The following is a 14,004-nucleotide window of genomic DNA, read 5'->3' on the forward strand; positions in this document are numbered from 1 at the left end:
GAGCTACATATGTCTGGGAAAAGGTGCTTAAGAATTCTTAGCTTTTGAGGACTTCTAAGAACCTCATTTTGAGAGGTCCAAAACTGCACTGGCATTTTTTTTCAAAACTGGGAAAGGCAAGCAGAAAAATATTGAGGTCCTTATATTTAACCTCAGAAATAAAAAATTTGGACACAGAGGAAGCAAGTCTCTTTACTCAGCTGCATTATTCCAGGTGTTTGATCTGTGTATTGGACTGAAAGGCACATAATCAAGTTACAGTGTTAGAAGGTTGTGAAACTAAACTATGATCAAATTTATGATCATTGTTTCCATAGTGACTGAGTACAGGTGAGTACATTTTGTAAAGTCAAGTATTGACAAATTATTTACCTAAGCATATTGCATTGTAGCTGTTTTAACTGTAAGACAGTATATTTTATTCAATCCTTATTGAAATTGTTGGTTTTGCATATCGCTGAGATAATGAATTGATAGGAATAGATTACCAGTATATGGCAGCTAAAAAGTCCAGCAATTGCGAAAATTATGTATATGAAGCAACATTTAATTCATAAAATGTACCAGGTTTGCATATAAAGGCATCTTTTAGATATTAAATTGCCCCACTTTAGGTGCACAATAATTTATACAACAGTGTATATTTTACTAAGTATTTAAAAGGTTCAGGCTTTCAAAAGCTTACATCCTAGCTTTTTTTAACCTTATAGAGACTTACACCTGTGCTTAATTTCATGTAGCTAAGTAGCCCAAAGATTTCAATGGTGTAGATTCCCGAATTTGAGAGGTGTCACAGGAAGACCTTGTGGAACATAAAAAATAATGAGTAGAAGATGAGAAGGATTTAAAGATCAATGTAAAAATAAATTTTAATTTTTTAAAATTTTGACTAAGTTGAGAAAGAGGGGGAAATAGGAACAAATGGTAGGACTGAGCAGTACCTTTGATTTGTCAGCTGGTTAGCAGGAAACAGACTTCAAATAAATTGAGGCTCTTTAAACAAGGCCTGTCCTTTAGATGTGTACCTAAGAAACTTAGATGTTTTAGAGAGAAACAGCTGATAGCAATTTCTTCTGGGTTTATATTGTGAACTTTTTTTTGCCTTGGCTTTATGCAGATAAGTAAGCTAAATTGAAGCCTTTTGGAGCAAATGTAAGTGCTTTAAATGGCACACACATACAATTTCTGATGCTTCATGTCTGTGAACTAATGTTGTAGTAACAACTTGGAATATGGTAATATAGAGGTGGGTACCATACTCCATTTGTTTCTTAAAAAATCATCCTGCAGCCATATCTATTTATACAAAAAGGTGAAATACAGTCTCTGATCCAGCTAAACTTTGTATGAAGAGTACTCCCGATAAGAAACTGTAGATGTTGAGCTATTCTTGGTGCTTCCTTAGCCTTCTTGTCTGACTAAAGGTTTTTCTAATCCACTGTTAAAGAAATCTGGAAACTGTTTTGCATATGATTGCCCAAGTAATTATTTTTTGCCAGACCTGTATGATATTTGCGTTGATGGCAGTCATGGTAGTAATTTTTAAATAACCAAGCATTTGAAAATAGAGTTCTTAAATATCATTTTAAGAGGGGGCAAATAGGACCATTACGTATCATTACTGTAATGTTAAAGTAGTCACAGGTCCCTGAATTTGTTGCTGCATTGTAACATCAGGGTTTTTCCAGAGTGTTGGCTGACTTCTTTCTCATTAGACAGACCAAGCCTATGTTAAAAACAGTGATCCCCAAGTACTTCATGAAGCCAACTGCTTAGCATTACAGGATCAGCATAACACAAGCAAACGCTTGCAGGGAATGTGCTGTCATTTTCCACCTGCTGAATGTTCTGAAATATGTAGTTCCTTTCCTGGACAGTTCCCTGAAGGGAACTGACTTTATTTTATAGAATCATTGAACTATTTAGGTTGGAAAAGACCTCTGAGGTCATCAGATCCGACCATTAGAACCTAGCACTGCCAAGTCCTGCTAAACCATGTCCCAAAGTGCCACATCTATGTGTCTTTTAAATACCTCCAGGGGGTGTGTGGGGGTGTGTATATATATATATATATTTATATCAACCACTTCCCTGGGCAGCCTGTTCCAATGCTTGACCAGCCTTTCAGTGAAGAATTTTTCCAATATCCAATCTAAACCTTCCCAGGTGCAACTTGAGGCCATTTCCTCTTATCCTATCACCTGTTACTTAGGAGACAGACACCCACTTCACTGCAGCCTCCTCTCAGGTAGTTGTAGAGAGCAGCAATAAGGTCTCCCCTGAGCCTCCTTTTCTCCAGGCTTAACAACCCCATTTCCCTCAGACGTTCCTTGCAAGACTTGCTCTCTAGACCCTTCACCAGCTTTATTGCCCTTCCTTGGATGTTCTCCAGCACCTCAATATCTGTCTCATAGTCAGGGACCCAAAACTGAACACAGGACTCGAGGTGCAGCCTCACCAGTTCCAAGTACAGGGGGACAATCGCTGCCCTAGTCCCACTGGCCACACTGTATCTAATACAAGCCAGGATGCTGTTGGCCTTCTTGGCCACCTGAACACACTGCTGGCTGTCAACCTGCACACCCACACACATATGTGTGCATATATAAGGTCAGGAAACTTGCTGAGAAGGAGCATTACAGGAGCAATACTGTATGAGAAGAAACAGTGTTACTTGCATTGCAAGGGTTAAAATAATTGCACAAAGCAATAGACTTGTAAATTTTCTCTCAGCTGAATAAAAATTGTTGCTATCATGTTTATGTGCTACTGGTTGCTCACAGGGAACTGAAATATGGGAATAACGAGAAATGCAATTTTCTAGTTACTTGCTGAGAAGAATTGTATTCTGTATCATTTTACCACAACATAATTATGAGTTACAGAAATTGAGTTTCAGATGTTTGTCTAATTTTTGAGGCATTATTAATTTAATTTTTTCAGTTATTTGTATATACAGTGTACATTCTAAGGTATGTTTTCTTCAAGTACAGTGTACAGCACTGACACAGGTAACACTAAATGGCTATACTGAATTGTTACACCATTTGATGAAATGTCTCACGATAGTTTCTTTGAAGACATGTATTTTAACACGTATTTTGGGTGTGCCTTTGCATTCCACTTTTACTTTGCCTGTAAAATTAATTGCTGACCTAAACAGAATTTTTTATATGTAAGAAAGTGTTTTATTTGTCCTTCATTAAAAGTCAAAGGTCATCTATCTTAAGAGAAGTTAATATTTTGAGGACAGTCTGAATTTACTCAAGTTTTTTCCTTTTCTGTGTCTTGTATCAGTGCAACATAATTATAAAATCTTTTCATTGCAGGGTCTTTGAAGTTATTCACCTGGCTGTTATAAATAACAGCTGGCAGCTGATGGAGTGATCTTTAACTTTCAGGGGGGAGGAAAAAATGGCATAAACAATAGTTTGTTCGTTAGGTTAAAAAAAATAAAAAGACCCAGTATATTTGTATTTTATTAAATCCATTTTAAACAGTTTCAGTACCTGATAAGGCAGCTATAAGCCTGTTGCCTCAATACATCTCCCCTGCATAGTACAGTTAAAACACAGGGAGCACCTTGCAAAAAATTTCCTTCTACAGCCTAACAGAAAAACAGAAACTGAACTCTTTTATATGGTATGTTAGAGTAGAACCAGCAAAGTACTTTGCAAATGTTCAATCAGCGTCCAAAGCCTGTGTGAGGAGAGCATGATATGACACGAGGGAACTCTGCTGTGCAGCCTGGTCCCAAGGGCATGACCCAACTCTCTAACCAGTTGTATAAAGAGTAGTGTTTGGGCTGGTACAGCTTTAGATGCGCCTTGGATTGTTTTCTGAATTGCCAGTTGCCTGTTTGACTACAAATAACTGATTGGTTAATAGTAAGAACTTTTACCAAATGGTTCGATAAACCTTTGTTATTGTAGGTATGCTTTCCTCTTACTGCTAGTTGTATCCACATGGCTGCACCATAAGTGAAATTTTGGCCCTTTTAAAAGGGAGCGGAAGTTCACTTAGGTTTGGACACAAACTATATGAAAAGTGTGTGAGGAAGGTGAACTTTAAAAGAAGAAAAATATGTTTTCTGTAAGTATATACATAAACATCTATCAAAGAGAAAAATTGTTTGACCAGATTTGTGGAAGCTGCGTAGGAAAAAATTAAGATAGTAGAAATGAGTAACAGAGTTAACTTTTGAATGAACCTTAAGTTTTGCCCTATACTGGATTATGTAGGAATTCCAGTTGTTGATTTTACATCGGTGTTTGTAGCATTGATTGAAATGTAGTGGACAAAAATTTTAAACTATGAATAATTTAGTTTCTGTTGCCATCAGAGGATTAAAGTGTCTGTGCTGGATTCTGTGGACAAGTCAGTACACAATAATGAAAGGAAGTTAAATAATAAATAAAACATAAGTTGCACTTTAGCTACAAAATTCTTGTCTTTGTGATGAGAATAGGATCTTCAGGCTATATTTAAAACTAGACCAGAAGTAGCTTTTTTTTTTCCTTAGTAAGAAAATTGCCTCTTTATTTCTGTCAGTTGTTATCATTCAACGCTGTGGCCTTTAGGGTGGTTTATCTTGCATTAAGAAAATAGAATATAGGAATATATTTGGGGAGATCAAAGAAAACTGCCCCTGAATACCGACTTCCCTCTTTGACTGATAGGATATGCTAACAAAGGGCCCCAAATTACAGGTTGCTTTAACTTCAGAGTTGCAAATGATACTGATCACAATTACTTTTTTTTCAACACTAGTATTGTTTAATTTAAAAGACTTAATTCCAGAGATATATTTAAATATTTCTGCATCTTGTAAGTTAGATGCTTCTAGTTCAAGATTGTCTGTCAAATATTAATGTGTTCTAATGGAAAATGTTCACTCTAGAGACAGTCTTTCACTTTTAGGGTATTGGTATTTTTTTTAAGTGTTGAGCTTTTTAAATCATGCTCAGACTAAAGTTATAGGAAACAAGTGGGGTATTTTTAACCAAAGCTGTGAGCATAACAGCTAAATTGCATAAGTTGCAGCTGTAATGTTTTCTAATTTCTGAGTGTATGTTAAAACAGCGTGATTTTGTAACCACTTAATTATACCAAAGGTTATAATTTTTTTTTAAGTTCCCTGGTGTTGCATCTTTAACTTACAGCTACTCTCACATTGGGCTTCAGATCAGCTTTCTGTCTGATACTAACTTTTGCCTGATGAATGTGTTATACTTCAAGGTCTGTGGAAATCCCTGATGTGATTTAAGATCCTTTACTAACAAAATTGCTGTCCCTAGTGTACTGTATCCAGTCATACACTGGTAAGTGAGGGACTTTACCTCAAATTATGCAAGCAGTAAATATACTGTGAAGAACGTTCAGAATTACAGAGATGCTTTGACTTGTTCTGTTAAAATGAGCACCTTTCAGCCGGGGTTCATGAAACAGATAAACGCAGCACGTGTTTCAGTTCACCCCATGAACTGAATGAAGCACTATTATTAAGTGATTGATAGGCTGGCAACACTTCAGTTATACGTACAGACAGATGGTCTATGGGCTGTAATGCACACCTATTTCAATGAGTTTTATTGCTGATCTGTAACACTTGTTGAACTGACTCAATCTAGCCATTTGTCTTAAACAAAACAATTACTTCTGTTTAATCAGTTGTGTTGGAGACTTGATAGGAACATAAAATGGAATCTAAGACTGTATTCTATAAAACTGCTATATTAAAAGAATGGTATTTCTGACTAATCAGCATTTTTATTGCATTGCTAAGCCCATCAAATCTGTAACATAAAAGTAGTGCAAATATATTAGAAGTTTAAAAAAAACCAAAAACCAGCAAACAAAACCAACACAGAACCACAACACCCCAGTCCTTGTGTGTTGATGCAGTAGAACACATTATAATGGCATGGTTGTCCCCATCCATTCATTTAACATGACTTTGTGTATTTCTAGAGGATTTCTAACACTAAATGAGATGAACTGTTACTGAGAGTGATCTGCAGTACCATACTGAAATTAGTTTTTATGAATCTGCTCAAAAGTGTCTTTAAATCTCTGGATGAGGTTTTGTGCTCTCCTACTTACAATGCAAGGAGTAGGAAATTTACTGTGGACAGCTGCCAAGGGAGTCTTGGGCAGCTGGTGAAATTGAAGTACCTTGTATTACTGAAACAACTTTAGGGGCTTCTGTCTTAAGTAATGACATCCTCTTTGGTACCGTCCTATAACCTGCCTTTGGTCCAAGAAGTGGTACAACATGCTCAGCTTGGCTGTCAACCGCTCTAGTGCAGAAGGGTTTGTTCTGGGCTTCTCAGGAGAGCACCTTTTCATCAGTCTTCCACAGGGTCAGTTTGAAAAACAATACTTTTCCTACCACTTGCCAGCAGACATTGCTGCATACAGCTTGTTTCGATCCATGCAGTACCATTCCAATCCTTTATACCTTGCAGAAGCAATCAGAGATTATTTCCCTCATGATTCCAACTCAAAATTGTAGGCACAGAGCTGGAAAGAAGAGTATGTTAGTAGTCTTTCTAAATCTCAAAAGCAGTTGATATTTTGTAATACTGTCCCAGATGTTCACCAAAAAACATATGAAGTATGTGGAGGGGGGAAAGCTGGAAATCTTGTGGTTTTATGGCCTTGTAACTTAATTCTTCTAAGTACCAATTCATTATTCATAAAGATGGGCTGTCCTACATTCATGACTTTGTTTTTCCCAATCTGGAATTGACTTGTTAGTAGTCTTGCAAGTGTGCATTTTGAAGGGAAATTTGACAGACTTCCAAATTAATTTCCATTATCTGTGACCCACGCAATGGTGGTATTCCCTGCTTTTGAATTAACGGCTTAGACTTCGGTAAGCTGCTCTGTTTTCAGAGCCATTTGATCACACACACAAAAAGAGCACTGGATCACTAACCAGTCCTTGCCAAATCCCAGCAACACGCTTCAGTGTAGAGTTTCCTTTAAAATATTTTTCATTTGTGGCTGAATATTGACAATGCCCTGGAAGATTGCTAGTGTAAAGGATTTTTCTATTCAGATAGGGTTCTGTTTAATACTTTATTGTAGTAGTTGACAGGTAATGATGAAAAACTCCAGAGTGTGTCTCCTGCATGCTTATGTTGCTTTATGTTTTTTAGCATTGTTTCTCCTAAACTAGTCCTTGTTAACAATGTGACATGACTTTATGTCATATCAATGGAGCAAATAAGCTTGAGCATAGTGCTAGCGGCACATTGCTGGAATGGCTGCTTGATCTCAGGGAACCTTTAATAGCTATGTTAAATCACCCCAAACTGGTGTTAGAGGCTTGTAAGCACTCTTACTCTTTTAAGTGTACCTAGTGCATGTTACCAGACCTTCAGGTAAAGTGCTTGGTGGGATGAGAGGACTAGATTGCTCATAACCATGGTCCAATTTTTGACTGTCCACAGACAGTAAAAAATGCATTGGAATTCCTTGCAGGTAGAGACCCTTGGCAAGAGTCTATTGATGGCGCCTTGATCAGAGGCTTGTTGGCACGCTCCCTGTAGTACACATGCAGTAGTCTGTGGTTTTGGAGTCATAGAATCATTTAGGTTGGAAAAGACCTTTGAGATCATCACATCCAAGTGTTAACCCAGGACTGTGCTTTTTAAACATCTCCAGGGATGGTGATTCCACCACCTCCCTGGGCAACCTGATCCAATGCTTGATCACCCTTTCAGCAAAGAAATCTTTCCTAATATTCAATCTGAACCTCCCCTGGTGTAACTTTGGGGCCATTGCAGAGAGAAATAAGGTCCCCCAAGTCCCTTTTGGGGAAGGAAAAAAAATTAAGAAGTACTGCCAGCTCTTGCTTCATTTCCATGTTCTGAAATTAGTGTTCAAGAAACTTTTGTCATCATTAGTGTAACTTTGTCACTCTGATAGAAAAATAGTTATCAATCGTGTTGGTTATAATGAACTTTGAAAATTAAGTCTTAAATGCCGAAAACAAAAGGTAGAAAGAAACTGAGAGACTTAAAAAGAAAAAAACTTTTATGTTGTAATGATTATGTTAAGAGACTTACCCACAGTGCTCAAATGCCTATAACTGGCAAAAATGTTTATTTCCTATTTTCCAAAGCTTTGTATGGAAGGACGGGTGGTGCTTGCCTGTTTGGTCATTCTGCTTTATAATTCTGTTCTTGCTCAGGTTCCAAATAAGGTAAGGGACTGAAATAATTGTGTTCAGATCCATGGCTTCTGCCACAATCACTTGCTTTTACTTTTTTAAGCTTCTGCCATTAGGAAAAGTTAGGAAGACAGGCCATACTTACCTTTTTGTAGGAGGAGCTTATTATTATTTTTATTGAGAACAAGCATATAGCTTTTCTTCATAAGTATACAAGTGCTTTGCATGATACTTTGTAAATTTATGTGCACTCATTCTCAACACTTTCTGAGTAATTTTAAGTGAGCAATTTTGTGTAACGGAAAGGAACAATCTTTTAAGTGGCTATGTTCTTAACCCTATTTTCAGACATCTGTCTCTGCCTGGCTGATATCACAGTGGTGGCTTTGAAAATTTAACTTTTTTCAAAGGGGATCACCTTAACTAAAAATCCAGAAGGGTATTCCTGAGGTCCAGTGTCTGAGGGGAGGATGGTGCTGTACAATGAGGGCTTTTTTTAGAAGGGATTATTCACACCTTTGGTAGGAAGTGCCAGTCAGTGCTTTAAACTACATAAAGATATCACTCCACCATCATATTTTCTGAATGTATTCAGCTGTCTTGATTAAGGTCTGCATAGATCTAAGAAAGAGTTGTGCACATTACCATATCAATTAATTAAATTTACTCTATATAATGTGACTGACTTCTAAAAATATTTTAATTTAGATTAAACTCCTAAGTATACTTGTGAAATGTTTTTGTAAGGCAAGTAGCTCATAGAAAGCAAGGGTCTTGAGATGAAGCACTGAAACTATGTAAATGTTTTGCGGTAGCCAGATGTCATTTAATAGCTTAATAATAATAGCTTCGTCTTCACATGAATTTCTTTTTTTTTTCTTGAACATGTAACATATGTGGAATAGCCAGCAAATACAAATTTTATCAATCAGATATGGTTTGACATTTTTAACACTTTTTAAACTTTACAAAGACCTGTTTACCATATGGTATAAGTGGGTGTGCAGGAAACGACACTGCTTCATGAAGTCTGATACATACTGTACTACTTTTCCATGAACTGAGCGTGAATGTTTCCTTTTAACGGGTGTGCTGAAGGCAAGCCTTTGAAGCATGGGTGTGTAACTTAGGCAGTAACATTTATGTTTGTGTACTTCTGGAGGTGATTGTTTTAAAATCACTTAATCCTTTAGCTTGTTTTATTTTTATTTGGCGTCATTCACAAAAAGTTCATTCCACATCCATGTGGCAGCATGTGAAAGAAGTAACAGAAAAGCATTATATTTTTCTTTCTTTTTCTTTTCTATTGCATTGTTGCAGTAGCCAGTTATTGTGGTCCCAAGTATCCTATTTCCTGTTTATATTCTACATCTTTTGAAGATGCTGCAGTTTCGAGGCAGTTCCATCATCCTTAAACTGAAATCCTGTATATTGTTAAATTGAATTAGTCATGATAGTTTCCTCAGAGAGAGGGTCATGGCAGCTTTCAGTGTCTTGAAATTGATTTCAAATACTGCTCTGGCTTATTTGCATACAATTATGGTTTTATTCAGTTAGCATTTCATGCAAGGATGAGAGCACTGCCCTTAATGCTCTGTTGGGCAGTATGTTGACTATACATTGGACCAGTACATAGAGCATGGAACTTAGCACTCGGTGCAAACTAGCAGCTTGTGCTTGCTCCTTTTGTAGACAGAAGCTTCTGCTTCTGTTCCAACAGCCACTTAAAAGTAGAAAAGTATTTGACGATAACTGCTTTTCAAATGACAAGTTAAAGCATTATTTAAATGCCAAAACGACAGAGTTTTCCAAGATCAAAATGTTTGCACATACATTCGTGTTTAACATGTTGTTTCATCTAGATGCGATTTTTAACTAATTACTAGAAACTTACATATGCCTCTCTGAAGTTACTTTTTTATTTAGTCTCCGTCTTTATCTGATAATTAGTAGCTTAATCAGCTTTTAAACAATGGTCAGGTAAGGGAAAAAAAATTATCCACAGTTAAAATGTCTGGTTTTTTTAACTTTGTTTCTCGGTATTTAATGCCTGGCAGTTTCTCTGGCAGTAGCAATACCTTTTTCTTTCTGAGTGTGGGCTATAACAGCCACTCTTTAAACAGAGTGTGTTAAACAGGGTTTGATAGTTAGGACATGCTTGTAATTCATGGAACTTTCTAATATCACAGACTGCAGTTCAAAAAAAATCTATATAAATAAATTATTATATATATATACACAAATATATAAAATATGCATATATTAAAAAAATAGACTGCTTAGTATGTGAGCCTCATGGTATAAAGGTTTCCGTTTTAGAATATTACTTAAAACTGCACAGGTTTTCTGCTCTTTTTGAAAAATAACATCCTTATTAACATCCTCTTAAGCCCAAGGCAGGGTGAAGAAAATTCAGCTAAAAATGCATGTAAATCTACAAAATTGCCAAGAATGTTTTGCAATGTTACAGCCACCTCGCAGCAGAGAAAGTCATGGCTGTTTATGCCACCAGTCTTTCTTCATACATAACCTACTTAATCCTGAGAAGGGCGAATGGAAGACTAGTAATACGACATCTCCAGGTCTTTCTCCCGCTGTCCTTGTCACCAGACTAACATTCTGAAATGGTCACTCAGGCACTTCCTCTGCTCCCCTGCTGATAAAGCATCATAAGACAAAAACCAACCTGCAGATTGCCAACCCTTGGCAGGGGCACTCTTTTACTAGTTTAAACAGTAACTGCTGTACTTCTCCCCAGGAAAGAAATAACTCAGTCCTGTCTGTCATGAAGGACATTACAAACCTAACGGCTTCAGTCCAGAAATCACAAATCCAACTGTGAATACTTTTCTTTTGTGGGAGAGTTTATGTAGCAGAGTTTGTGTATACATCTGTTTCTTTCCACACTGTGGCCTTACTTTGAGCATCTCTTAAAAGTCCTTCTTGCCAGGTGTTAGTGTTTGGTTGTTGAAATACTTAGTTAAATGTGTATGTACTGAAATGGAATCCAAAAAGAAATGGGAAATCATTCAACACATTAAAAGTCTATTTATTAATCAAAATCAAAAAAATTTATTTACTCTATTTACTATGTCTTGTAAGTTCCTTTGCGTTGTCACTGTTTTTGCTTAATTAAAAACAATCCTCTTTTATATGCAGCTTTCTTCAAGCAGAGATGGTTTTAATGCCAATGACTGCAGGGATATCGATCTCAGTTGTTACTCACATAAAGGCTTTCTGAGCTGGAAAGTTTTTAAGAAGCTGTAGACTACCTTAAGTTCCTTATTAAAGAACATAATTTCACAAATACACTCTAAAATAACTCTTTCCTATATAGTGTCAATGGCATTATTTTATCTAAATACAGTATTCAAGATGAATTAGCTATTGCTGGGATATGAGCTCTTGTTAAATGATCTTGTCAGTAACATTTGGTGTTGAAGTTACTTAACATTCGGCATAAGCTTTAATACTTGTTTTTGTTCTTTTTTTGTTGTTCTTTTTTTTTTCTCCTTAATATTTGTCCTTAGGAAGTAGATCCAGCTATTACTACCTTTGCCATACTTTGCAGAGAACAGGAAAGGACTTTAGGATAAAGATAGATTTGGATAAAATTAAAGCACAAATGAAAATGGACAGCTCACCTTTTCACCTCATCTCCATACAGATATATGTATGTAGATGATCTGCTTGGTGATGGCTCCTTCCAAACTGATGAATAAGTTTTAGCAGCAGCAATATGCATGTTTGGTTGTGGATCCTTTGAAGATTATGCCTTCCCTTGCTGTTCTTGTTGATTCTGGAACTAAATGTGTGCTTTACGGTTTCCGTGATCTGAGATGACGAATAACACTCTCTTTAGGGATGCGCACCAATGCCGTCTTAATTTCCATTGTCTGTTCTTATGTATGTACTTTACTCTCCTAGCTGGCAACTACTTTCAACTTCCATTCATTGTAACTTTTAAATCAGTGGAAACTTGATGAACTCCATCTGCTTAGCAGTTCAGAAAATCAGGCCCAAATGGAAGATTTTCTTTAAAGTGTTTTTGCTGAATAGCAAATTTTGAAAGGCCAAATATTGTTTGAATTTTAAAGCTAAACTTCATGAGCTGAATTCAGAAATAGTTTCCTCCATCTCACACCTCCTGCTTGGATTCTGTTACTTTTCTTAAGGACTGTAAGACTGCAGGCACTTTAAGACTTTAAGCACTTAATTTTGTTACCAAAACAGAAGGTAGTTTCACTATAGCAAATCTTTGCTGTAGTATTAGCTTTAAAACTGAAGTTTAGCATCCCATATGAAAACTTCTCAAGATTAAGTTAGCTTTGTTTTAGTTTTGTCCAGCTTTCTTAAAGCTTATTTTTTAAATGGTTCAGGATGTAAGAAATGTAATTTAAACTGCTTTAAGGTAGACTGTCAAAACTAAGAAATGAAACTGCTCCGATTACTCACACAATTCCTCCTCAGATTCAGAATTTAATTGAGGTCACGTGCATCAAGTAAAATTAATAATAATCCATAATGCCTCTATAAGAGCCTTCTAAGCGTTTAGAGAAGTCTTGGCTTAAAGCAAAATGCATTTGCTATTTTGACATACTCTGTGTTTTGTGGCGTATGGAGCAGGGAGACAACTGCCCGAGTAAGTGACCTTCTTGAATGTCTTTATGAAGTTTGACAGTGTGTGACTTACCAGTTCAGTACAACTTCTGTCAAAGAGCCCTGTTAATAATTTGTAGTTAAAACATTCTTGGTTACTTTAGGGTAAAAAGCTCTTTTATATTTTACTTATACAAAGAACTATACAGCTTTTACAGTATGAATGTTTAGGAAGTTTTTGGTAAAGAAGAAAATAATGACTGATATATTTCCCTTTTTTATGTGTAATTATATAACACTTTGCACTTTGTTTTGAATTTTGTTTGTCTACATTATATAGCATCAATATACAACTGATTGGAGGCATACAAACTACTAGCTCATTTTTTTCTAATTAGATTTTTTTGTTTGTTTCACTACATATTAATAAAAATTTGTATTTTGGTACAGTTATTTGGTATTATATATAGTACATACAGTCTTACATACTGTAATGATACAAATGTGATGTTATAAACTGCCTTTCTTCAATCTCACAAGCTTTGCTTTTTTACATCTGACACTGCAAAGTCACTTTTCTGTATTAAATGTTTGTTTTTGGGGTGTTTTTTTTGCCAGATTGTCACAAATTACTCCACTTTTCAAGAATACTAAGACAAGCCCGATGTACACACAGTTCCTAACTACATTGCTGGAAGAACTGCATTTCACAAATGAAGATCTGGAAAGTTTAACAAGAATATTTAGGAAGGACTGCCTACTTGAACAGTCAGTCAATTTTAAGCTATTTTGCTTGTCATAAAACTAATCCAGTTAGCAACGGTTTTAATTTTCAACATTTTGTAAGTAGGCATAGTAACTACAGATCATATCAGCCAGAGTAGAAAATGTGTAAAGTACATCTTAAAGAAATACATATATTATGGAAATGAGTGTCATCATTTTGTCACTTACAGTAAATGCCAGCTGCTTACTTATCACTTTAATCTTTTGAGATTATATAGTTGGTTTATGTATAGTAGGTTTACTGCAATTTTGGGAGGAATTTTTACTCAAGTTCTACTATGATTTATATTAAAAAAAAAAATCCCGTGTGGGTACAATGGCTAATTCTCAATGGGGTTTTTTTATTATTAAAATGAAATCGTTATGTCCAGTTTTTCTGACACAAAATTGAGCTAAAAGTCATGTATTTTTTGCATAATACTAAGATTGCATTTTGCGTT

At 35.9% G+C, this 14,004-nt stretch overlaps 1 protein-coding gene across 7 annotated transcripts in view; it reads left to right on the forward strand.

Annotated features, from left to right (window-relative positions):
* Positions 1-14,004, forward strand: part of RPAP2 (RNA polymerase II associated protein 2) — a 63,156-nt gene that overhangs the window by 26,757 nt on the left and 22,395 nt on the right. For 6 of the 7 annotated variants that reach the window (XR_005106813.1, XR_005106812.1, XR_005106815.1 and 3 more), the window contains exon 12: positions 13,397-13,546. Coding sequence is in view for 1 of the 7 variants with exons in the window: in XM_037404660.1 (XP_037260557.1) it covers positions 13,397-13,546 (150 nt within the window). In the remaining 6 variants the exon portion in view is untranslated. Of the gene's footprint in view, positions 1-13,396; positions 13,547-14,004 lie in introns of those variants that run through there. The other variant, XR_005106817.1, reaches the window with a different exon arrangement.

Source organism: Falco rusticolus, chromosome 11, assembly GCF_015220075.1.
Source record: "Falco rusticolus isolate bFalRus1 chromosome 11, bFalRus1.pri, whole genome shotgun sequence".
In the NCBI taxonomy this organism is placed as follows: Eukaryota; Metazoa; Chordata; class Aves; order Falconiformes; family Falconidae; genus Falco; species Falco rusticolus.